A 26,929-nucleotide genomic window follows, 5' to 3' on the forward strand; every position below is an offset into this window, starting at 1 on the left:
TATCCTTTCATCTCATAAGCCTCCTTACAGAGACCGGATGAGGGACGCTTTTGTTACAGGATGACAAGACCTTGCATTTCATCTAACTGTTGTGAATGAGTGTAAATATTTTTCTCCCTAGACACTGCAAAACCTCGAGGGAGAGGGGGACTCATGCATATCCAACCTTTCTCACCTAAACACCAAAACATGAACTTCTCCACCCAGAAGAACTGAAGAAAAAGGGAATGATAAAGTGAGTAAATGGCACGTCTATACCCACCAGTCCGGATCTACTCTCAGCAGCAATCCCCCACCCCCTCATCACGTGTTAATTCATCAGCATAATCTATCACTTTTCCTGACTACAATCCCACTAAGCTTGTCTAACCCTTCACAACAATTTGCTACTGCTCTCCAAATACCTAACTGTTTTAACTCTTACATTAATTTCCCGACTAACTATAAATAAAGGAGTTCTAGTCCCCAAAGAATTAAATGGTGAGGTCTTCTGCCACCTTCCCATCCTTACTTCCAAAGAGGCTGAAATCCGATGATCAGCCCTCAGATAGGAGTTAACAGGATCAAACTCTTAAAAAAAAAAAAAAAAAACTCCAGAAAAAAAAAGATGTCCAAATAGTGACAGTATGAGGAATCCCCCTGCTCCATACACACACACACTGAAAAAAATCTGATTTGCAACCTGGTCACTCCATTGTGAGACCCACCAATGGGTCTCAATGGACAAGCTGTGCTCACACAGATTCCAATCAGTGTACTGGGTCCTAACATTCAAACATGGGTACACTCCCCAGAATCACTAAAGACAGACAAAAACAGACAGAAAAAAAGGTGATTCTGAGAAAATGCAGAGGGCAGAATAATCTTGAAAACAAAAACAAAGAAAATAAAACATTTGACTGATATTCTCAAAGGGGGAAAAAAAAAAAGAAACGAGTGCATCCATAATATAAGAAGAAATACTAAAATGAAATAGTAGACAGTGATTTAAAAAAAGGGTTCTTAGATATTAAAAATAAGATAGCTGAAATTTAAAAATATCAGTAAAAAGGCTAGAAGATAAAGTCAGGGAAATCTTTCAGAAAGTAGAACAAAAGATCAAGGAGATGAAACACAGAAGGGAAAAGATAAGAAATTAGAGGTCCCATCCAGAAGGTAAAACATCTAAATAACAGGAGAGCCAAAAATATAGAATACTGAGGGAAAAAGTAATAGATAATAAAAGGCAAGTTTTGAAGAACTGAAAGGCATAAATCTTCAGACTGAAAGAGTTTACAAGGGTGGGAGGAATTGGGAAATTGGGATTGACACATCTACACTATTGATACTATGTATAAAATAGACAACTATGAGAACATACTGTATTGCACAGGGAACTCTATTTAATGCACTGTGGTGACCTAAATAGGAAGGAAGGACAAGAGAGAGGGGATATATGCGTATGTACAGCTGATTCATTTTGCTGTGCAGTAGAAATTAACACAACATTGTAAAGCAACTATATTCCAATAAAACTTAATTTAAAAAATAAATAAAAGAGCTTACAAAGTACCCAGCATATGAAGAGAAAAGGACCCACACTAGAGCATATCACTGTAAAATTTCAAAATATGGAGATAATCCTAAAAGTTAACCGAAGGGAAAAGAACAGTTCACCTACAAAGGTCTGAGAATGGAAAAGGCATCAGACTTCTTAACAACAGAAGTAATACAATAGTTGAATAATGCCTTTAAAACTGAGTTTTAAAAATGAATTTTATTCTACACCATCCAAACTATTGATCAAGATACATTTTCATATATGCAAGGATGGAAAAATTTACCTTTTATGCATCCTTTCTCAAAAAGCTACTGGATGATATACTCCAACTAAAATGAGGAAGACTGGGATTTAAGAAACAAAGCATCTGAACAGAACTTTCAGGACAGTAGCTACTCAGTAAACCCAGAGAATAACGTCTCCCGATTGTTGCATAGGGGCTCCAGGAAGAAAGCCTGGCATGGAGGAATAGTAATTATATGTTGGAGCATACAAAAAAATATATGACAAGTTTGTCAAAGATCCTGGAGAGTTTAACAAAAAATACCAATAGGCATTAGACAAAAATAAATGACAAGGTAGTTATCAACTCTAGGAAAAACAAATGACTACACAAGGAAGGAGCAGTGGCCATATTTCACTGTTTGACTTAGCAGTGAAAAAATCTGTTTAAATCATAATATTATGAACCTTGACTACTGATTTAAATTAATACTGTTATATAACTTTATTGAGGGGATGGAGGGAAATGAATTGTGTGGAGAGTGAGGGATCTATCATATTTCCTCTTAAGTCAAGAAGTGAAAAAAAAAGTAGTAAATGTATATTTAGGAATAAAAGAGTAAATAGCAGAGAAACAGCCAAAATTGTTGTTGTATAAAAATATATAAATATAGTATGTAAATATAAAATATACACCTCTAGGGAAGGGGACTAAGGAGTGGGAAAGACACTCCTACTTTTTCTTCATAAGCCTAATAGTATTTTAGGCTTTCAAAATTATGTATGTGTATTACATTGATTAAAATATATATTTTTTATTTTATTTTATTTTATTTTATTTTATTATTATTATTTTTTTTTGCGGTACGCGGGCCTCTCACTGCTGTGGCCTCTCCCGCCGCGGAGCACAGTCTCCGGACGCGCAGGCCTAGCGGCCATGGCTCACGGGCCCAGCCGCTCCACGGCACGTGGGATCCTCCCAGACCGGGACATGAACCTGCACCCCCCGCATCGGCAGGCGGACTCCCAACCACTGCGCCACCAGGGAAGCCCCAAATATATATATTTTAATAGCTAAAATTAAAATGAAAAAATCTCTATGAATACAGAATGAAATCAATATAAAGGAAAACTGGAGATTGTAAGAATAAAGCTCAAATAAGTAACTGACCTCAAACCAAATTACCCTAAAACCCCACACACTCATTTAAATGTTATGCACTCTTAAAAGCACGCTTTCCTCTCACTTTGTAATTAAACCACTTCAAAAAAACAGAAGTCCTACCATCATTGCTTTGATATTGCAAACAGACTACAAAACATCTTCTAATTTGTCTGATTTATCACAGGAACAAACTGTAAGTACCTCTTTTACCAATATATTCATAACTGATCAAATTCTTAATTTGTACACTGTTCAAGCTTTTGGTCATTAGCATATACATTAAATGCTTTGGTCTAATCAAACTAACATCTATTGTTTTTTACATTAATACTTACACACTTGATAAATATCCAAACAAAGCATAAAATTTATCCTTCCAATAAAGGCAATCACTCAATTATGAATGACAGAATCAGCTTTAAGCTTTTAAAAAATACATACCTATACACTAATAGAATGTATTCTCCAGTTATAAACCTAAAACTTCTACTAAAATGATTCCAAACCCTCTCACAATTTCCTTTGAAGTCTGGCTTTTATATAAAAGCAGGCAACACACCCAATTCCATTAGTTTTAAGTCTTCCAGAACCAGATGTTCTGAGGTTTACAAATAAGCAAGTTAGTACTATTCAAACCCCTGAGGGCTTCCCTGGTGGCGCAGTGGTTAAGAATCTGCCTGCCAATGCAGGGGACACGGTTTGATCCCTGGTCTGGGAAGATCCCACATGCCCCGGAGCAACTAAGCCTGTGCGCCACAACTACCGAGCCTGTGCTCTAGAGCCCGCGAGCCACAACTACCGAAGCCCGCCCGCCTAGGGCCCGTGCTCCGCAACAAGAGAAGCCACGACAATGAGAAGCCCGCGCGCCGCAACCAAGAGTAGCCCCCGCTCGCTGCAACTGGAGAAAACCCACGCGCAGCAACAAAGACCCAATGCAGCCAAAAATTAATTAATTAATTAAAAACAAACACATGCCTTTCACTTATGGATAATAATGGCTACTTAATATACACATAATCACCGCGCTTATTATGGTTTAGCTTTAAAAATAGACAAATTGATTTAATAAAAACCAATTCAAACTTGGCATTTAGGAAAAGTAATTTGTTTACCTCTGTTGGTTTGTAGCAGTCTACGAGAGCTTCCTAGAATGAAATACACAGAGGTTTTATTTTAAAACTCAGTATCATTTTAAAAGTGAAGTCAAAAATCATTTCATCTTTATAGTATTATTCTTAACATGGTAAATCAATTTTTCATATTGACTACTAAGAACCACACTTTATTTCAGCATTTGTTGGTCCTCTGAAGATACAAAAAGTTGTACCCTTCCTTTGCAGGAATGCCTTGCACTCTTCAGAATACACACACACACACACACACACAGAAGCACACACACATACCCGTCCTTCTGGCTGCCAATGTGGTTAATAATGAACTGGATACACTTAAGTTGAGACAGCCTGTAAGAGATGGTGACAATCACACTGGATGTGGAGAGGGAGGGCCTGGCTGTGATGTAACCACAGAGTAGCCTGTCGCACCTCAGCAGGCTTTGGTTGTCCTCCCCTGGGAACCAAAGGGAGTGACCTGATGGCAGCCAAAGCCCCTTTCAAGTTCTTACTTTTAAGAAAAAAATTTTCTGTCATGACATTTGTTATAGATCTGGTTTTTTGTTTTTGTGTTTTCTGTATTGTAACTGTCAGAACTAGGATGCTATCTCCTCCCAGCTAAATCTACCAATAAGAGATAAACATTAAATTGAGACTGTTCGCCACTCAAGAGACACTGGCAATTACTAACACATTAAACACATTCAAATGTGCCCTTTACTTGCCTTTACTGATCATTTGCCATCAGTGATAACTAACAGCCATTCACAGTAATTATCAGTGAACATTAAGAGCAATGGCAGGTCAAAGGTTAATTGGTTTTAGAAACTCCCAAATGCAGACTTAAAAATGATACATTTGACTTCCTGCGGGAAGGGAAACAAATATTTTATTGCTCTGGAGAAAGGAGACATGGGGCATCTCAACATCCATGGTATCAGGTGAGCATACTCCAATAAAGGATATTTTATTAAACAGAATTATATAGTAAACAATCTTATCTAGAAATTAATTTCATGAATGATATAATCCACAACTGCAAGACCAGAAGCCTGAGCTTAGATACTCCAGGTCTAGCTCAGTCCCTCTCCTTCTCATATAACTATGGGACGTCACTTCCTTCTCTGGCAAACGGATCTTTGGAGAGAAGAAAGGAAGAACCATGTTTCTCCCAAGAAGTTAAGGCTGGAGAAACTCATATCTGTAAGGTGCTTTAAGAACTGACTATAGTCAAGACCTGCCTTATCACCAGAGATGCAGTTTGTGAGGGTGAATACTCAGCATCCCATTGCTTTCTCTCTACAAACGGCCATTGCCCGAGTGCCGCCCCGGGGCAGAATCAGTGCAAGCCACGCTCAGGAGACCCACGTGGATTCAAGCATCCATCAAAGGTTCTAGATTTTGAATGCTGCTTACCCGTAATTTTGAAGCTCTCTCTTCCTCACTGTCTGCATCAAGAAGGTCGTCAATGTCAATTTCCACATCTGGCATTTCTTCTTCCTGGGGGGCAAATGTGAAAGCATTCTATTTAGTGAGATACTACATTGTATGGAACCAATTCAGTTCAGTTATATCGATGCGTTGACAATTAAAGGGGGGAGGAGAGAAGAGACTAGGAGGAAGGGGAGGAAAAGAAGAAGGAATGGGAAGTAGGAGATAGAGAGAAAGGCGGAAACAGTAGAAAAAAGGGAGACGAGGCAGGAAGGGGGAGGAGGGAAAGGGAACCGAGGGAGGAGGAGGGAGCAAAGGAGACGTAAGGGTCACAAAGCATAGAAAGTAGTGCTATTTCAAAAATGACGATTTTCTACTTTCTGGCAAAAAAACTGCACTTCTGAGTATGTAATGGGGGATTGGCAGATTATAGGAAGAGTAGTGAGACTTGCAGTTTCCTATCCAACACCTACCCTTCCCTGCTCTTTTTTTGGGGGGTGGGGGGAGGTCCGCATCTCCCTTCCTAGCTCTGGGTCTGGGAAAACCTGAGTGTGCCGCGCACTTCTGAGGCAGGACTCTTGGGTCCATATCACCCCAACCCCAGTTACAGACTCAACCGAGACTAATGGGGGTTCTGGGAACAGAAGCTCTTTCAAGTGAAGCGTCCCCGCTGGTGAGCCGGCTGAGGAAGCCTGTAACCTAGAAACTGCCGGCAACAACCGTGCAACCACGAAGGGAGAGCCTGACTCACGGTGGGCAGAGTGGAGAGAAATACGGAAAAAGAGGGTTCTGGATGACATCACCGCGTCAAACCACTTCTGAAGCCCACCGACATTCTAGTAAAGCCCCATTATTGTGAGTCAAGTTTCATATTCCTGCAGCCAAAGACATCCAGTCCATAACAGGGGGCAGGAAAGTCCAGCTGCAATGCGGTGACAGACCTCACTGATTTGGAATCTGCAGCTCCAACCCACAGCAGATCTTGGCTACCTCTCATTCTGTCTGTTACCTGATCTTCCCCACATCTCTGAGAACGCTGAGAGAAGATCGCATTGAGGAGAGGGCTGTAATTTTGCATTTCCCCTTCCCACGAGGAGTCACCTGCAGGCCAACTCGTCCCAGCCACAGGGATGGCCGAGGAGTGTCTGCAGAAGCCATGGAGAAACCTGTGTGGGGGACACCTGTGCAGACTCCTGGGCTTAGCCGCTCTGTGCCAGCTGTGTTGTCTGGTCTTCAGGGGCAAGGCTGACCTTCTGAGAACTTCCTTTCTAGTAAAATGCATTTACTAATAGTGCTCAACCATTCTTTTTCCTGCTCCAGCACAAAAGTGACGACCCAAGTGTTTTGAGGAAACTGAGGAATATTATACACCACTGTGAATAATAATAAGAAATATGTATATTGGTCTCTGCCTCCAGTTCCTGACACAGAGCTCCTAAAACCCTTGTAAATAGGGGTGCTGACTTTTGTTTCTTTACTACGGTGGGATATGCAATCCATACTGGAAAGCGCAGATAAAGCAGAAGAAAAACTGAACCCAAAGCAGAGGGGCAAGTCTAACATCTTAGTCTTATTAAGGTTAAAATCTCTTTTAAAAGTTTTAATAATAATACTAACAAAAAATGGGGGGAAAAAAGCATATCTCCTTAGAAAATCCAAATGACCTTAGAACTAGGAAAGAACACTTCTTACTGGAGAGTAGGGATAGGAGTAAAATTAAAACATAATCACCTGGCTTCCGAGGATGTCAGGAAAACGGTACAGGGGTGGAGGTGTATCTGCCTATGGGAATATTTGCTGGAGGATCCCAAGGCTGTACTCTATTCAGTCAGGATGCTAAGCACTGCTCAGTACTGGACGTGCACACAGCTTCCCTGTATGGGTACCAGCCTCCCTGGCGACCGCGTCCCCTCCACCCTGGCATTCTCTTGCCCCAATGCTGCCTGTGCCCGACTTCCGATTTTGTGTATATTTGGAATTGTGGCTGAAAGTAAGACTGCAGGGGGAGAGGGGAGTCATTTGGGGAGCCACCAATAGTGGTACAGCTCTCAAGGGTCTGCCAGACTTTCCACAGTGAAAGGACCAATGGAAACTGAAACACCAACAAAGAAACTCACTGGATTACAGAACAACTGGCAGCCCATGAACACAGATTGCAGCTGGCAAGCTGCAGTGTGGATAAATCACACATGGACCACGTGGACCCTCCCCAGGCCAAAAAATGCTGAAGCCACGGCAATCCAGCCTCTGGAGCAGCGCCGGGCACACGTTGTGTGTGTATTCTAGCAAATGTGGCTCAAGATTAATTCACCTACGTCCACGGCTTGGCGTGGCTTTAATAGCCACCGTGTAAGGTCAAAATACCCAGAGCTGATTTCAGCTGACTCTGTTCAAGAAAAGCCAAGCAAAAGCGATAAACCCACAAGTATCAATCTGTGTAACAGTCTATATACAGCCTCCCCCTAAGTTCCCCCACTCCTCCCCCAAAACCGTCATTTGGGTTCAGCATTTAGACGTGGTCTGGGCACCAAGTATGTATTTATGTCACAGTTTAATGAAATCAAGCAGAGGAAGCAGGTTGTAGAAACTGTTCAAGTAATCACAGCTAAGGGGAGCTCTGTGTCTGCTGTTCTGAAAGGAAATTAAAGAATAAGCGAACAATGCCCCCAGCAGAACAGCACAGCCATGGGTTTCCCTGCAAACACTGTTCAGCTTTGAAGCCCTGCCAAATTTGGTCAAACAGGCTTTTACTTGTATAGCAAAGTAGAGTCGCACCCACACAGCAGCATCTGCAATTAGGTGTCCTCTCAGCACGACTGCACTGGGCTCTCCCGCAGGCGCTGACCACATCTGACCCATTTTTCCCAACCCTTGAGGTCTGGGCCGTATTTCAGTTTAAATTTGCTAAGATGAAATACAGTTAAGAATCCAGTTCCTCAGTCACCTTAGCCACATTTCAGGGCTCAGTTGCCACACGTGGCGAGTGACTGCTGCACCAGACAGTGCAGACATGGGGCCTTTCACACCGCTGGACGGGAGGGCCCTTGAGTCCAACTCACCCTCTGGCCCAGACAAAGCGAAGCCTCCTCCTGTCTCAAAGGAGCTTGACAGGAATAAAGAAAACAGCTAGCACCGCAAGGTCACTACCAGGCCCCAAGGGCATGTGGCTGGGAAACCCTGGGCTAGGCTTGATGCAAAACAAGTATTCACTGGCTGAGTAATTACAACAAATCACTAGACATCGGCATTTTCTCCCAACCTCTGAGCTTCTCATTACCCCCACCCACTTCTCTCAGAGGCCAGGAGGAGGTCAGGCTCAGCACACGTACCAGGAGTGTGGAGCAGGGTGGGTTCTGAAGGTCGGCGATACTGAAACCAAAGCCCCACTGAGGACATGGAGATGGGGGCCATGGAGGTACATGTAGGCAGAAAAGACCGATCTAGTATCAAGCATAGAATCCTGTGTATATTTGGTATTAAATATTTTTAATGAGTGTAGCAATAGTCCAAATTCAATTGTTCTCTGGAGCTCTACCTTCTGTATAAAGCAGTATCACTGAGTAACCTTGGTGATAGATAAAATCACTTACCAGGGACTGACTACACCCACAGCCTACTCTGGTTTGCCAGAACCTACCTGTGTTTGGGGGATTTCCCCACGTTAAAAATAGATCTGCAAACAGGGCCTCTGGTGACAAAAACGAAACAACCTCTTAGGAGTGGCCGGGGTAAGTCACCAGCTAACAGCATCCTATATTCACCTTCTTGTCGATACCCACAGAATGAGGCCCTTGACCATGTCTGTGCATCTATCTGGTTGTACGTCACTGAGCATCCACCATACACGAGCACGGTATCAACACCGTGAGGCCCTGCTCTGGAGGGGCAGCCGAAGCATAGAAACAAATGATATCCAACGGCACCAAAAGACAGAGACAAACCAAAAATGCTTTCTCATTAAGGAGGGGAAAGCTCCCTCCTGGGGCAGGTGGGGAGGGCTTCACAGAGGAGAGAGCATGTAGGCTGGCCTTGTGGAACGGCAGGATTTGGATAGGTTTAGAGGGGGAGAGAGAGCCCCCAAAAGAGGCAGAATGGTACACACAGAAGGCAAAATACAAGGGTTGTTCTAAGCACAGGGTGTAGAAAGGTCCTTGGCCTGGGGGTCAGAGAGCTCTGGGCTATGAATATTAATGACTATGAAAGCCAGAATGAGAGCTGAGGCAGGTGGGGTGCAATAAGGAGTAGTGAAGAGTGTGGCAAACAAGAGAAAGCATGCCCCAGGGAAAGGCAGCAAAAAGCAAAACAAAGCAACCCTCCAGGGTTTCCCTGGTGGCGCAGTGGCTGAGAGTCCGCCTGCCGATGCAGGGGACGCGGGTTCGTGCCCTGGTCCGGGAAGATCCCACATGCCGCGGAGCGGCTGGGCCCGTGAGCCATGGCCGCTGAGCCTGCGCGTCCGGCGCCTGTGCTCCGCAACGGGAGAGGCCACAACAGTGAGGGGCCTGCGTACCGCAAAAAAAACCCCAAAAACAAACAAACAAAAAAACCCCTCCATTTCCAACTATTGTAACCTTTTAGGAACATGTACTCTATGCTGCCAGATTTTCCAAGTTTTCAGAAAAGCTGAAAATACAGAGTTTTAATATTAAAATATCTTTTTTTTAAGTTGGTTTACAACTCTTTAAAATATTGTGAAAGACAAACAAAATCCATCAGCCTTCATGCTGCCAGTTTGTCCTCAGCCTGCAGAGACTGTAGCCAATGAGGGCTCCAGAGCAAGGGTGGGAAATGCTGGGAGAGCTGGCCCAGCAGCAGGGCCCCAGGAACGAGGAGGGGGTAGGGGAGGCTGCTGAGAGGTGGCCGTCCCGTGGGAGGTATCACGGCCTGGATGCCAGCGGTGGCAAGAATGGAAAGTTTTTTTTTTTTTTTTGCGGTACGCGGGCCTCTCACTGCTGTGGCCTCTCCCGTTGCGGAGCACAGGCTCCGGACGCGCAGGCTCAGCGGCCATGGCTCACGGGCCCAGCCGCTCTGCGGCATGTGGGATCTTCCCGGACCAGGGCACGAACCCGTGTTCCCTGCATCGGCAGGTGGACTTTCAACCACTGCGCCACCAGGGAAGCCCTGGAAAGATTTTAAACAGGAAGGGAAAAGGGATGGAATTTGGAAAAGGGATGGAATTTGGAGATGAACTGGATGTTGGAGGAGGGAGAAGGGAAAGGTAAAAGGAAGATGCAGGTTTTGAGCCTGTGAGGTTTTGGAGAAACATGCCGTGACAGAGAGCACGCCTGGGACCTCGAAGACACTCACAAACCAACAGGCAGTTCAGAGGGAAGCCACCTCCAGCAGCCACCAGCCCTATGAAGAAGGGGGACCCCACGCTGCCACTGCACGGGGACACGTTGTAGCGCCGAGGGCCAGAGGCACAGCCCCGCGCAAGCAGGACCTCAGCCGAGCCTGCGACCACCGGGGGCTCAGGCACCAGGATGCACTGATGCAACGAGTATTGTGTTCCCGAAACAGACGGCCTGCAGTGAAAACACACATGCACACTCACACACACGTCCAACTCGCCAGAAAATTCACACCACGAGCCCTGTCAAGTGTGGCGTCAGCTGTTAAAAAAATACAAATGCTCGCTGATCTCCACAACAGTGAAGGGGGCAGGAATGCTGATGCTAAAGCAGCTTGAAAATGGATGATGGTTTTCACGCTCCACAACACAGAGCTTAAGGGCTCCCCGAAAGTGACAGTGGCTCACAGCTCTCTGCATCTCTGTCCCAAGATAAGGACGTGAAGGACCGTGAGATTAGAGTGCAGTGGACACCATGGCAGTAAGGGAGAAACGTGGGCAGCAGGGGTCGGGGTCGGGGGGCACTGGCCTATTCTGACAGCCCACACTCCCCAGGGCTCCCCTCCACAGGCCTACGGGGAAACTGGTGTAGGAAGAACCTAAGAAGAACAGAGGCACACGGGCTCCCAGGGACTGTGAGTATTATTATTTTCTCTGTGAAAATATTTACATTTCATGTTTTTTTTTTTTTTTTTTTTGGTGGTACGCAGGCCTCTCACTGTTGTGGCCTCTCCCGTTGCGGAGCACAGCCTCCGGACGCGCAGCCTCAGCGGCCATGGCTCACGGGCCCAGCCGCTCCGCAGCATGTGGGATCCTCCTGGACCAGGGCACGAACCCATGTCCCCTGCATCGGCAGGCGGACCCTCAACCCTCAACCACTGCGCCACCAGGGAAGCCCTGGGCTCCTTTTTAACTAGAAAAAATTTCTTGAAGATTCCAGGGCTGACTTAAAGGTGTAATACGATACTATTTAGATATGTACCACTTAAAACGAAAACTCTTAAATGGAACTAAAATGAGGTAAACAATTGTCGGTCATTCCAACTTCAACACTGGCGAATGGTACCATCCCGTGTTACTAACACGTCCCTAATACACACTTGTTTTAGAAGTTAAATAACCTTCAAAGGCTGAAGCTTGCTCAAACAGCAAAATCCCCCAAACTCCCCCTCTAAAAAGATTAAAGTATCCTGACTGAACTTCATCCTATGATGAAGTGAAGGGATAGTTTAAATAGTATGCAGAGAGGCTGCTGTCCCTGCTGCCCAGCGGAGCAGGTCTGGACGCCCCTTTATACCACACTCCCCGCAGCTAAGGTTCATTTCTGGGGCATCAGCACATACAAATGACGGCTGCAGCAGAAAGCAGAAAAGCTACAGGGCACGCCCTGTCCCGAGCACCCCCCTTTCCTCCTGCTTAAGAAAATACACTGTAATACCAGTGAGCAACACTGACATTATTTTACAAACACCCAGAATATGTTTTAATTTTTTGATGGTTCACTACCTTTATTTGGTACTTTCACTATTATCATTGAACCAATCACTCGGGACACAACCTCGTGTCACAGCAGCCCAGTTGAGGACTGTCGCCCTAACAATCAACAATATAAAACAAACGCCAGCTCAGAGATATAAAGATCCACACTACTGGTCACGTGAAAATCCATGTGACATCTATTTACTGAGGACCTGCTATATTCCAGAAACTTTCTAGACGCCGGAGGTAAAGAATGAACAAGTGACAAAAATACTTGCTGTCATGGAGATTAAACCCTGATGGGGGGGACTTCCCTGGTGGCACAGTGGTTAAGAATCCGCCTGCCAATGCAGGGGACACAGGTTCGAACCCTGGTCCGGGAAGATCCCACATACCGCGGAGCAACTAAGCCTGTGCGTCACAACTACTGAGCCTGTGCTCTAGAGCCCTCGAGCCAGAACTACTGAGCCCATGTGCCACAACTACTGAAGGCCGCACGCCTAGAGCCCGTGCTCCGCAACAAGAGAAGCCACTGCAATGAGAAGCCCGCGCACCGCAACGAAGAGTAGCCCCCGCTCACCACAATTAGAGAATGCCTGCGCACAGCAACGAAGACCCAATGCAGCCAAAAATAAATAAATAAAATAAATAAATTTATTAAAAAAAAAAACCCCGATGGGAAAGACAGACAATAAACACCTAAGTACAATATATGATGTAGCAAATGGTGATACATATTTTCAAGAAAAAACAGCAGAGGAGAGGGACAGGGACTAATACGGTGGCTGGAATTTTAATAGGGTGGTCAGAGTAGTGAGAGAAAGATCTGAAGAACAGACCTGAAGAAGGACCGTGCTGAAATCTGAGGGAAGAGCACGGAAGGGGAATAGAGCAGGTGCCCAGGTGAGTCTGAGAAGCAAGGTTCCCAGGGTCACTGCAGTGGACTTGGGGTGGGGCCCCTGTAAAGACTCTGACTTGGACGCCGACTGAGACAGAAGCCTCTGGGGGTTTGAGCAGGGCATGGCGTGATCTGATTTTCTTTTTTTTTTTTTTTTAACATTTTTATTGGAGTATAATTGCTTTACAATGGTGTGTTCGTTTCTGCTGTATAACAAAGTGAATCAGCTATACGTATACATATGTTCCCATATCCCCTCTGATTTACCTTTTACAAAGGCTTGCCCTGGCTGCTTTGTGAAGAAAGGGTTGAGGGCATAGGCAGGACCACTTACACGGCCACAGAAATAACCGGGTAAGAGATGACACTGGCTTAGACCAGGTGACTGCACAAAATGTATTCTGCTCTTATTTGGGTCACCGCTAATCCAAACCTCAAAGAGCAAACTCCTCTATGTGCAGCTGCACCGGTTAACAAGGCGGGCTGAGCTGGAGCGTTTTGCGAGGAGTAGGCCCAAGGCCCCCTGTTGAGCTCGGGTGGGTGCGACGGTGGGTGTGAGCCATTGGCAGTGAGGGAGGGCACCTGGCGAGGGTGCCCAGGCCAAATGTTAGGGGAGACGACCTAGATGCTGCCTGGGAAAGCGTGGAGCCAGCTGAGGGGCTCCCCCCAGGCTGCACCCCGGTTTCCTTCCCTACCCTCCATGCACGCTGCTCTCCCTCCACAGGGCAGCCAGCGTGGGCCTCCTCCACCCCCAAATCTGTGCCCTTCCTAAAACATTTAGCAATTCGTTTGAACAAACGATTGTCTCTGGAGAGAGAATCATAACTCTCCAAACAAGGTTTTTAAAAAAGGACTCAGAGTCAGGGCAGAAAGGGTTATACGTCCCATCCTCGGTCCCAGGAGCTCACGAGGCCACATCCTTCTGTGATAAAAGGACACCAGGGAGATCTGGGTCAGAACCTGCATGTTCCCACACAGGCCTCAGGTGGCTCTGCTTCTCAGCACATATGATACCCCCCTCCGGCAGGGGACACATGGTGGTGGGCCCAGTGCACGGAGTTTGGAGAGAGACAGGCCCAGGTTTAAATGCTGTCCCTCCCCCTTACAACTGGCGTGAGCGGGGCAAGATAACTCACCTCCCTGGCCCTATCTCCCACACCTGGAATTCTCAGGGCAGGGTAAGAAGCTGGCCTGAAGGTGCCTGGCCAGGTAGTGCAAACTAGCAAATGGTAAGATGACCTCAGAAGGTGCTCAGTTGACTGGGCACTTTTGATCACTTCATTCCTCTTTAAAAATAAGTAAAGAAAGTTCAATGTAAATGTCTCTTCCAAGAACTCTTTCATTCCCGATGCCTGAAAATGGTAAGTAAAGACCTAGAACATTGACAACTTGTTCAAAAACATAAGGATTAAGAGGAGAAAAAAGAAAAAAGAAAATGTAAGCAAAAATCCCCAGATGCAGAGCTTTCTGGAAACAATAACACTTGGTTCTGCATTTCTGCATATGAACATTAAAGATGCACAACTGGTTGCTAACAATGCCAAAGTGACAAGAAAACTGGGAGGTTGTCCCTAATAAGGTATTTGAAAATAAGGGATGGCTAAGGCAGATCACAAGGATGACAGGGACAACCTTCTTAGCCATGGCATACCTGAGGACAGTGGGGACAGGACATCCTAAAGGCTCTAGCTACAGCAGATGGACAACCACCATCCTCGTGCTCCCTGGGCTGAGAGCAGTGCCTGGCCTCTGACCCTCTGATCTCCATGGCAGCACCTACATCATGAGGAACACCACAGGTAAGCTCCCAGGTGGGTACCGAGGGAGTGGAGGACACGGACATTAGGACACCATGAAAAGACAGGAGGGACTGGGCAGCTCCAAAATATAACACGAACAAGGCAACTCAGCAATGATCTCAAATTGGCCCTGGACTGCAGGCGATGAATGAGGACACTGGGGAAGAATAAAGTAGCGTGCCAGAGGACAGGGCTGATGTCGTCCAAGGAGAGCAAGAGGCAATGGCCGTGCAGCCTGTCTCCAAGAAGTCACACTTGGCTCTGACCCGCTTCCCATCCATTCAGTGATCTGGCCAGGAATGTCTTCTGATAGAAGATGGTATACACTCACCTTTGCAGTAGAACTGCTTAGGGACCAAGCAAAACTTTTTAGGCTGGAAACCCTCAATTTACCCCCCAGGGTGTCACAAAGGCAATCATGACTCAAAGTCTGGTACAGCCCAATTCTTAGAGAAGGCAGTCCTCCCAGCTACCAAAACTTTCACTGAATCATTCCGACGGGAATATGGAGTCACTGTGGTATCAGATTTCCTGAACACAGAACACTGAATCCAGTCATTTTCCAGCTCCTACCTTGGGAAGGCTCCTAAATCAGCCAAATGTCTTCAGGACTGACAGGTGCGGAGAAGAGCAGGACTGAGAAGGTGATGTGGAAATGCCACTTGGAAGAGACGCCAGGCACCGAACAGAAATTGTGATTTCCACATGGAGACTTCCAGGTGTGGACCGGTAGCCACGGTGCAGATGGAATTCGAAAGACTTGGTGAAAGGAGCTATCAAATCACGAGAAGATGTGGAGGAAACTTCATGCATATCACTAAGTGAAAGAAGCCCATCTGAAAGGACTACCTACTGTATATGTATGTCATACTGTACGACATTCTAGAAAAGGCAAAACCACGGAGACGGTAAAAAGATCAGTGGGTGTCAAAGGCTCACAGGAAAGGGGGGTTGAATGGGTGGAGCACGGGGCATGTTTAGAGCAGTGACATCATTCTGTATGAAACTGTCATGGTGGATCCATGTCATTACTTCAAATCCCACAGAATGTACAACACGCAGCGTGAACCCTAATGTAAACTATGGACTTCAGTTAATAATAACGTATCAATATTGGCTCATCAATTTAACAAATATACCAGACTAGATACCAGTTGTTGGGGAAACAGAGGGAGGGGTGGGGACTGTGAGCGGCGTATGGGAGTTCTGCACTTCCCGCTCAGTTTTTCTATTAATGCAAAGCTGTTCTAAAAATAAAGCCTACGGATTAAAAAAGAGAGAGAAAGACTACTGTTGGGTGGTGACAACACATAGCAGTGGGAGAGGCTGACCCTCCCGTTAATGGCCATGTGAATCCTTATTACAGTATACAGAGGTGTAAAAGGTCCCAAGTGTGAGTCAAACTATGACATTCAGCCAACTTAGGTGCATCCAGGCACTAAGCTCCACCACGGACCAGGATGAGGGTGTAGGATGAGGACCCTGGGGGCAGACTGAAAGGAGCCTGCTCGGCCTGAGTGGAGGGTTCGACTTCATGCTGAAAGGGCCGCATCGGCGTCAGAGGGTACATGGGCCTAACTGCCATTGGTCAAACACCAGTCTCAGGGAGACAGGCCAGCCCTCTCGTCCCCCCTTAAAAGTCATTGAACGAGAGCTTCTGAGAGAACTCAGCAGACCAAAGGGAGAGCTGCTTTATGATTAGCATAATAATTTACATTTAATGAGGGCTTACTCTGTGTAGGCAATGTGACTCTTCAAGGATACCTTGCCCCCGACCCCTCCTCTCCCTCTGTCCCCACCATCAAATCATCACCAAGTCTATCAATTCCACGGCTTAACTGTCTCCTGAACCTGCACTTGTACCACCTCCCAAGTCTAAGCTAAATCATCTCTTACCTGAATTATTCCAGGACTCTCTTAATGGCCTCCACACATCCACTCTCATTCCCCCTCCAAATAGTTTCCAACTTTGAGAACACAAATCTGTCATTGTCCTGCTGAGAACCTTTAGCAGTTTCCCATGGTTCTTAAAACCCAAATTCTTAACACAGCCTACCAGGCTCTGGATGCCGGGCCCCTGGCCTCCTCTCCAGCCTCATTTAATTCCTCCTCACACTCCCCACTTAGGCCTCCACAGGGCCTTTGCACATGCTGCGTGCATATGTGGTATGCAATACTCATTAGCTCAGCAATTACTTCCTTGGTCCCCCTTGTAACGAGGTCCCCCTCCCCACCCCTGAAAAGTGCGTTCCTAACATCATGCATCTCTCCTTTGTGCACTTACCAACAGATAAAATTTACATCTGTTGGTCTCCCTCCCTAAACTCCAAGTCCGTAGAGCAGCGCGCCTTGCACAGGGCCTGGCACATAGTAAACCCTTGAGAATCATTTTTTGAGTCAAACAGTGAACAATTCCCGGAGGTGGGTATTATTATCATCTCTAGTTTATAGATGGAGTGTGTCAGCGTCTTGACCAATGGGGCTGATAGGTTTAGTTTCAAACCCAGACAACCTGACCCAACATGTGTGCTCTATGTCTTTCAGGATGAGGCACTGTTGGGGAAAAGCTCTCTCCCTTTGATTTCCGGGACTTTTGGAGCATAGAGGGAGAAAGGCAGAGACTTGTCAGTGGTCGGGGCCGGCAGCCAGGGAGCCCTCCAGGCACTCGGCACATCAGAAGCAGCCAGGGCACCCACGGCAATCTGGAAGCAACTCTAAATTTCCATGGACCACACCCTTTGTGAGATAGAAGCAAATGGACTCAGGGTTTTAGGGCAAGTCTGGGAATGACTAACCATTTCCAGAGAACATGCTGGAGGCCTGGGCCTCACCTGTTACAAATCCTATGGAGGTTTTTTGATTTAGACATTGCTGTTCTCTGAGCCTGTTGCATCTGCACCTGAGGGGACTGTCCAAAGGGCGGGAGCCAGGGGCTGGGCCAGTCCCCACTACCCTCCACTCAGTAGTGAGAAAGGAGTGCTCCCCAGGCTGGAAGCTGGAACTGGATGGATTTCTTTAGGGTGCATAGGATAAGCCTAAGTCTGGAGACTTGGGTAGAGAAGGGTTCAAGGTTACCGAGAAAAAAAAACCCTCAACTGTTCTGTAGAAGCAAGTAATTAGGACCCTGACACCAGGAGGGACGGTTGTGATGTATCGCCAAGTCTCCTGGGGCTAAAATCGAGTTTCTTTAAGATCTTTTATTTGGAAACTTACGTGGTTTTAAAATGTATGTCCAGTAATTGTTTATTATTGTTCTCCTACAAAAGTACTCAATTTTTAAAGTGTCAGCGGGTTGCAACCATGCCACTGAAGATTTAAAGTGTACTTGAAGAGAATTTTAAAGTGTGCCTCGGAGACTCAATGTGGGATGGCAAAAGAAATCAAAGGTTGGGAAACCCCAGGTGCACGATGAAAGCAGGGGGAACGGGCAGGAGCTTCCTTCTCCAACTGATGATTCCCCACTTGGAGAGATTTTTCCAGAGCACTTCTCAGCTAGAAACTTGAAGGTCTCTTTCTCAAGTCATGATGCATAGAATACCTGCCCCCAAAGCCCCCTGTGGAGATGCAGATTCCTGGGCACCCCCCTCAGGGTCATCTGGACCCTAATGTGTAGGGAGGAACTCAGAAGCCCCACAGGTAACCGGAGCCCAGGGGAACTGAGGCCAAGTACAGCTTGCAAACCACTGCTTCAGGAGGTTCTGAGTGTCTACTAAGATAGTGACAACAAAAAAAGGAAAAGCCTTTCCTTGTCCGTGGTGGCTGATTTCCACAGCCCTTTAAAAACCTTCATTCTGCACTGGCTGCCTACCAGGGGCTGGGCAGAGGCTGGGTGCTGAGGACTAGAGCATGAACAAGACAGGAGACCCACACCTGTGTACAGAGGATGCTGACGGAGGCAGGTGGCCACTACTCAAAGGCATGCTGCTGCTTGGCGTGGCAGCAAAGCTCAGCTAAGTGAGTGGGAGCCGGCTGCCCTGTCCCGACCCAATCAGGGGCCCGGGAGGTTCTCTCCAGGCCCAAGGCCACCGCTGCTCTGCTGCTGCTCAGGACCCTCTGCAAACAGCTGGCACTGCTGTGATCACCTGAGTGTTTCCCAACTCCTGCCGGGGCCTCTGTTTTGGAAATGAGTCCCCCAAAAGCCATCTTCCATAGCTTTTGTAATTGTGCAGGTCTTAAACACAGGAAAATGCCCAGGATAAAGGAAGCTGCCGCAGGGGGACTTGAGCCATCCACCAGCCCTCACCAAGGAGCTGCCCTCCGCCCGTGGGGGACGGAGGTCATCTGACAACAGCGCAGCCAGAGCAGGGCCTAGTCCAGGGCCTCCTCCGCATCGACCGTGGCAGTCAGGGGACCGATGTCACAGGCAGATTGCTTCCACGCTGGAAAGCGATACCTACCACCAGACATCCCATAACTGCCTGGAATTCAGCAATCTGCCAACCTACAAAGCAGCCCTTTAACTTTTGGGCCACTGGCCCCCTTCTCCCTCACTTCACAGACCCCAGGGACGGGGCTAACATCAAATTCAATTCAAACAGTTGGTGCCTTTTACATGCAAGCCAAGTGCCCTCCAGAGCCACAGGTCTGCTGGAGTAGCTTCTGGAAGCGGGTGCTGGTGAGAAGAGGTCCACAGTGGAACCTCCTAGACAAACGATAGGGAATAGAAAGCAGTCTTCACCTGAACTGAACCTGCAGCGGGTCCAGTTTAAATTCTCAGGCGGGGCTGAGGTCTCACCCTGGACTCCTCTCCTGACTTTCTCTCTCCCACAGAAATGCTCCCCCATCCTCCACTTGTACGTGGCCGTGGCCGGAGGAAGGCAAGTTCAGCTGATAATCCTCGGAACCCCCCCGGCAGTCCTTCTAGGACAGAGTTTGAATCGTTCCCCCAGGCTACGTGTCTGGGAACTAAAGGGGTGAAGCAAGCGGCAGAAGTTCAAGGCTTAGTCAGTGGTGGATGGAAGGTTACTAGGTTTATGTGACACCGCGGGGAGGGGAGGGGAGGACACCCAGGCCTTCCCGAAACCTGGGAATTCTCATCTGTCCTCCATAAATGCTGTCAGCCCTGATTATGATAGAGCTTCCCCTTTACAATAACAGCGTTGTAACTTAGACCCTGGGCAAGTCACATACAATTCCAGTAATCCCCCAAACTCCAATTCTGTTCTTCTGATTCAGTCACAAAGGAAACTTCAACTAGTGAGGCAACAGGTTGTCACCTCACCTCCATCTGTGACTTTTGCTACTGGAACAGACACTCATTTGAGATCACAAATGTTGGCAGGTGGAACAAGAGCGGGGGTGCCACACTTCTTCATTTTAACAAGTGAATGGATTGAACTACAGATTTATTTTTCAAAGGAAAAAATGGTGACAAATAACAAGGGGGGCAAGTTTCTTGCATCTACTATGTTTTTATTCCCAGAAAGGTGCTGAATGGTCTAATCTTTCCCCAAAGCTTTATTTATTTTGTCCTGAGCAGAGAACTATTTGGATTGAAGACGATACACTCAAAACCACCTTACCAATTTTTTCAAAAAGTCCTTAGAACAGAAATTAGATTCAAGAATCCGATGCCTGCTCCTACTCTGCTAAATATTGACATAAACGGGGCAACAGAAGGCCTCACACCTAGTGGACACTCCATAATTACCTGTGAGCGACTGCCTGAATGATTTAGTCTGAGTCCCGATGGGCCTTTGCACCAACGAGCTAACTCTGCTGTTACAAAGGCAAGCAGGGTTGAAGATTTATGATGGCCCAGTTTCCCCCATGACCATAAATCTTCGCCAGCCTCTAGGCTGTCTGAAGCAGCCCAGCTAGCACTCAGCGGGCATAATGACAGTGTATTGTGATGATTCCCTTCTGAAAACCCTGTTGTTATTCCTACTTGGAAAGGGAGGGTCTACTAGGACTATAGTCCTCAGAGTCTATGACACAGGACAGGAGAACCCCGTTTCTCCCTCACTGAGACAGGTTCTTCTGCCCAGACAGTGACCAGGCCAAAGGGTCTCGGGCCTTCTCCCCTCAGTATCCAGTGAGCATCGGTAGATGGGGTGCCAGCCATTCAGGGCAACCACTGCCCACAAGCGGACACTGTGTTAGCACCTGGAGTCTCCAGCAGCCCGCACTCTGCGGTCATTGCCATATTAAATCTCATCACGGTCACGAGCACATTAAAACTCATCAAGATGTATATCTGCCGTCTCCACCAGCAAACTCAGAGCTCCAGGAGGGCGGGGGCTGTGCTTCGTTTATTTTAGTAACCCTCATGTATAACATGGTATCCAACCCACATACCCGCACAGTGAAATTTTTATTGAGTGAATAAATGAAACCCTCTCCCAAATAAAATGCTTAGGCCTAAAGCTTCACCATTAAACACGCTTTCTAGACTATTCAAGTCAAGAATGAGGAAGCCCTATAATCGCATGGGTACTTAATTTCCTCTTGAAATTGACCCAGAATTGGAGATAAGATCATCACGCAGGTTATATAAGAGAGGCTGTAAATAGTAACTGCTCTAGGTATGTAAGTAAAGATAGTCCAAAGAGAAAGTGGGCATACATTCTTTTTATAATTCTTGCCTTTGTTGATTCATTCAACCCAGACAGAGACCCTCTTGGATCTATTGTTATATTTATGAACTAGCTCAATCTCACCTTTAAATTCAGTATCAGTGATTAAATTCAATAAGCATCAGTACTTAAACAAGAGGATTTCCCCTTGACTCACTGAGATGCTATAGAATAGAAAACATCTACTGCCAAGGAGTTTAAATAAATGAAACAGGGTTTTAAATTATGGAACAAATTATAAGAGCATCTTTTACATTTTGTAGTCGGCCAAGGCAGGCATTTAATCAGAGACCCTCTTGGATCTATTGTTATATTTATGAACTAGCTCAATCTCACCTTTAAATTCAGTATCAGTGATTAAATTCAATAAGCATCAGTACTTAAACAAGAGGATTTCCCCTTGACTCACTGAGATGCTATAGAATAGAAAACATCTACTGCCAAGGAGTTTAAATAAATGAAACAGGGTTTTAAATTATGGAACAAATTATAAGAGCATCTTTTACATTTTGTAGTCGGCCAAGGCGGGCATTTAATCAGAGACCCTCTTGGATCTATTGTTATATTTATGAACTAGCTCAATCTCACCTTTAAATTCAGTATCAGTGATTAAATTCAATAAGCATCAGTACTTAAACAAGAGGATTTCCCCTTGACTCACTGAGATGCTATAGAATAGAAAACATCTACTGCCAAGGAGTTTAAATAAATGAAACAGGGTTTTAAATTATGGAACAAATTATAAGAGCATCTTTTACATTTTGTAGTCGGCCAAGGCGGGCATTTAATCAAGTTAACAAATGCCAGAACTGCTGGCGCTAACGGTGAAATGAAGCAAGAGCAGCCAGCCCCTTACCAAGTAAAAGGGTTTGTAATGTCAGAATGAGGCGAGGCCGATGTAACTCAATACAAAGTAAAGTATTTTAAACGAGAAGTTTTTTCATCACTTCAAAATAACATTCAAAAAACCAACCTAGGATAATAAATTGTTACTTGGTAGACAACTGGAGAGTTCTTCCTTTAATTAATGGAAAAAGAATGATTTGTAATTGACATGTAAATCATGGTGCGACATCATTTGGTTCTCCTCACTAAGTTACACACACCACTTAAAAGTCCTGTGGACTGTATCCTTCTGTACACATTCTTTAAAAAGAAAACAAACAGAGGTGTGCAATACAAAGATAAATCTTGGCTCAAGCTGTGTCCGAATCCTCAGAAGGGTTATGGACCAGTTGAGTAACCATTTCTTGGGATAAGAGAAGGGTAATCAAACTGGAAGAGGGATTTGGGGGAAAAAGAGCTAAGAAAACCATGCCCACATCAGGCATTCAATGAATGTCTGCCAGAGAACTGGATGAGAGGCAGGGTAAGGAGGCTTAGGACAGTGGTGTCAGGAGCCACATCATAGGAACGACGTTGAAGGAAACGGGGAATGAGCTATGATCAAGCCCAGCTGTTCAAAACCAGAATGGGCTGCACTGGAAGGCCATTCCAGACCTGAATGACCCAGCAGAGGCGGATGGAGGGCGCCATCCCTCCTCCAGACTATAGTCTCCTTTTGGTTTTCAGTGTTGATTCTTGGGCCCTTTCTCCGGAGATGCAGATGAAGTAGGCCTGGAGTGGCTTTAGAAAACTCCACTGATGACTCTGATAAGCAGTAAGCTTGGGAAACACGGGACTTGATAACCTCTAAGCTTTTCCCTCCATGAATCAAGGCCTGGCCCCTACCTGTGGTCCAGGGGTAGCCCACACAATGGATTTTTACTTTGCAGTTAAACAAGAGATTAAGAGAGGAGACATGCAGAAAGGGAACTGAACACTCAGAATATTCCAGGGCCTATCTCCTACAGGCAGCTTAGAGACAGACAACATGGAACTGCAAACCAAGTGACTCATTCTGCACGAGTCTGAAAGCTCCCGCCTCCACAGACATGGGCGTCCACACCTGGAATGCTCTTCCGTCCCCATCTACACCTCACTCCCAGCTTAAGACCACTCTGGGGACTGAAACCACTTCCTTGTAGAACAGATGGCAGGGTAAGATCTCTCTCTTTTAATGCCTCATATCGGGATGGCACTTAAATAATGATTCTAAAGATAGGTGTTATGCACATGACTTTTCTGTCATGCTATCGAGAACACTCTGAGAGCGTTACACAGTCTAATTTATTTTTGTGTCCCTCCCCATTCTAAGCACCATTCTTTGTGCATAGTGACCACACGTAAACATTTGTCAGATAAATTCATTCCACAGATATTTATTGAGTGCCTACTATATGCAAGGCATTGTTCTAGGTACTAGGAATAGAGTAGGAAACAAAATAGACAAAATCCTTGTCCTCCTGGAACTTATTTAGGTATGCAAAAAATAATGTTAAATGGAGATAAGTACTATAAGGAAAATTAGAGCAAGAAAGGGATATAGGAGGGGTTGAGGTATTGCAAAACCAAAAATGTTGACTGTGGAAGCTTCACTGTGAGTAAAGTGCTGAAGGATGTGAGGGAGTGAAACAGGCAGGTGTCCAGGGGAAGAATGTCCCAGGTAGAGGAACAGCAAGTTGCAAAGCCCTGGAGAGGAAACACACATGGCTTGTTCAGGAAAAGAGCAGGCCAGTGTGCAGAGCAGAGTCAGTGAAGGGAAAAGAAGCGGAAGATCAGAGAGGTAATGGGGTGGGGGTGAGGGTCAGATCAGGCAGACCCTGTAGATCAGAGGAAAGACATACACATGACTTGACTTACAGTAACAGGATCACTCTAGCTCCTGTGTTGAGAATAAAGGGGTAGGAGGCAAAGGAGGAAACAAGGAGAACAGGTAGAGCTAAAATAATCCAGGCAAGAGAAGGAGGTGATACAGATCACGGTAGAGGCGGTCAGACTCTGGTTATACTTTGAAGGTAGAGCCAATGGGATTTGCTGACCGCTGGCATACAGGATGCAAGGAGAGGACGGCTCCAAGGTTTCTGACTTGAGGAACCATTAGGATGGGGCTGCCATTTCTGAGATGAGCAAGATGGGCTGGAAGAGCAGTTGGGGGAGGGATGGAGCTACAGATCAGAGCTTGGTTCTGGACGTACTGAGGCTCAGCCGCATTCTAGGTATCTAAGTGGAGATATAGAGGATGCTGCTGGATATGTAAGGATGAAGTTTGATGGACAGGTCCAGGCTAGAGACATAAATTTCACAAGTGTATAGATGACATTTTAAGCTATGAAACCAAATAAGAACCCCCAAGAGATGGAATGTAGAAAGAAAAGAGAAAAGGTCTGAGGGCTAATCCTTGAGACCTCTTATGTGTAGAAGTTAGAAAGATGTGGGAGGGTGTTTGGAAGGTATTCCCTGAAGGAAACCAGACCACAAAGTCTGGGAGAATTTGCTGATTCTTCAGATGTGGAAATCCTCACAACAAAAATAACAAGGCAGGGAGTCAAGATGGTGGACTAGGAGGACGTGGAATTCGCGTCTCCTCACAACTAGGGCACCTACCAGGCACTAGAGGGGGACCACAGACACCTAAGGGGACGGGAGGAACCCCCAGCGACCGGGTAGGACGTGGGGCGTGGGGGGGAGTGAAGGGGGAGGGGAAGTGGGATGGGACTGGCACCCCGTAGGGCGGCTGGGGGACCGGGAGGGATCCCACGCCTGAAGGGGGAAACGGAGGAACCACTGGGAAGGCAGAGGATCAAAAGGGAGCGTGGCCAGGTTTCCCCCGCCCACTTGGGCCCCCAGGAACCTGCTGAGACCCCGGGCCTGATCCTCGGCCCGCCAAGGCCCCCTCCAGCCATGCGGGTCCTGAGGGAGCGGGAGGGAGGGAAGGGGGAGTAAAAGTAAAGGCTGGACCTCGGGGACGGCAACCCTGAGGGGCGGCTGGGGGAGGGGAGGAGTTCCTACACCCAGTGGGACCCACCCACGGTTAGGGGTCCAGCGGGGACAGGGGAGACCCTGGGGGAGACAGTGGGGGAGGAGCGGGAAGGGAACGGGGCCAGCGCTTTCCCTGTCCACTTAGGCACCGGGAAGCCTCTTGGGTTCCCGGGCCTAATCCTCTGCCCTCCGAACCTCCCTCCTGCTGCGCACAGCCCAAGCCCCGCCCCTACACCCCCGCCCCCAGGGCCCCACCTCTACACTTGGAGACCCCGACCTGGGCCTAAACCGCACCCACACACCCTCCTCAGGGCCCTGCCTCCAAGCTCCAGAACTCCCCACTCCTTTCCACGTGCTGCGTCTTCCCTTCTGTGCAGGTCCTAAGCAGAGGCCCCGCCACACGCTTGAACGTCGCCCCACCTAGGCTGTGCCCTACATTCAAAAGTCACCTCCCCACCTGCCTAGGTCCCGCTCCACCCTAAACCCTAAACCCTGCCCCTACCTAAACTCTGCCCCCATGGCCAAGGCTTTTATTTTTCTCTTCTTTTTTCCTCTTCTGGATTGGGGTCCTGTTTTACCTTGTTGATTCATTGTTGTTGATTCTTTTATATTTTTATTTTTCCGGATAAATCTTTTATTTTTCTGATTTTATTTTATTCTTTTTACTTTGTTAGTGATCTCTCCTTTTGGCTTGTTTCCTCCCCCCACCCTTTTTTTTTCCTTTTTTCTGTTGTGGTTTTATTTTACCTGTTGCAGTTGTTTCAAATATAGTTTTATTTTTCTAATATACTTTTTATCTGTCTAATTTTATTTGGTGTTTTATTCTTTGGTATTGTACTGCTCCATTTTTTCTTCCTTTTTTTTTTTTTTTTTTTTACTGCACCATGAAGCTTGCGGGATCTTGGTTCCCAGGCCAGAGGTTGGGCCCGAGCTCCTGTGGTGGGAACTTCCGAGTCCAAACTGCTGGACTAACAGAGAACCTCAGACCCCAGGGAATATCAATCAGAGTGAGGCCTCCCGGAGGTCCTCATCTCAGCACCAAGACCCAGCTCTATCCAACTGTCTGGAAACTCCAGTGCTGGACATCTCAGGCCAAACAACCAGTAAGGCAGGAATACAGCACCATCCATCAAAAAAAAAAGAAAGAAAGAAACGACAAAAAAATTTGTTACAGACAAAGGAGCAAGGTAAAAACCTACAGGACCAAATAAATGAAGACAAAATAGGCAACCTACCTGAAAAAGAATTCAGAGTAATGATAGTAAAGATGATCCAAAACCTCGTAAACAGAATGGAAAAAATACAAGAAACATTTAACCAGGATCTAGAAGAACTAGCAAACAAACAGTGATGAACAACACAATTACTGAAATTAAAAATACTCTAGAAGGAATCAATAACAGAATAACTGAGGCAGAATAATGGATATATGAGCTGGAAGATAAAATGGTGAAAATAACTGCCAGGGAGCAGAATACCTCTAGGACAACATTAAATGCA

At 46.4% G+C, this 26,929-nt stretch overlaps 1 protein-coding gene across 1 annotated transcript in view; it reads right to left on the minus strand.

The window, feature by feature from the left end:
• PPP1R14C (protein phosphatase 1 regulatory inhibitor subunit 14C) overlaps positions 1–26,929 on the minus strand; it is a gene marked incomplete at its 5' end in the record, with an annotated part of 82,272 nt that overhangs the window by 14,344 nt on the left and 40,999 nt on the right. The window contains 2 exons of the mRNA XM_082633459.1: positions 4,040–4,072; positions 5,456–5,539. Of these exons, the coding sequence (XP_082489585.1) occupies positions 4,040–4,072; positions 5,456–5,539 (117 nt within the window). The remainder of the gene's footprint in view (positions 1–4,039; positions 4,073–5,455; positions 5,540–26,929) is intronic.

This window comes from Mesoplodon mirus, assembly GCF_964341445.2.
Source record: "Mesoplodon mirus genome assembly, chromosome: 10".
In the NCBI taxonomy this organism is placed as follows: domain Eukaryota; kingdom Metazoa; phylum Chordata; class Mammalia; order Artiodactyla; family Ziphiidae; genus Mesoplodon; species Mesoplodon mirus.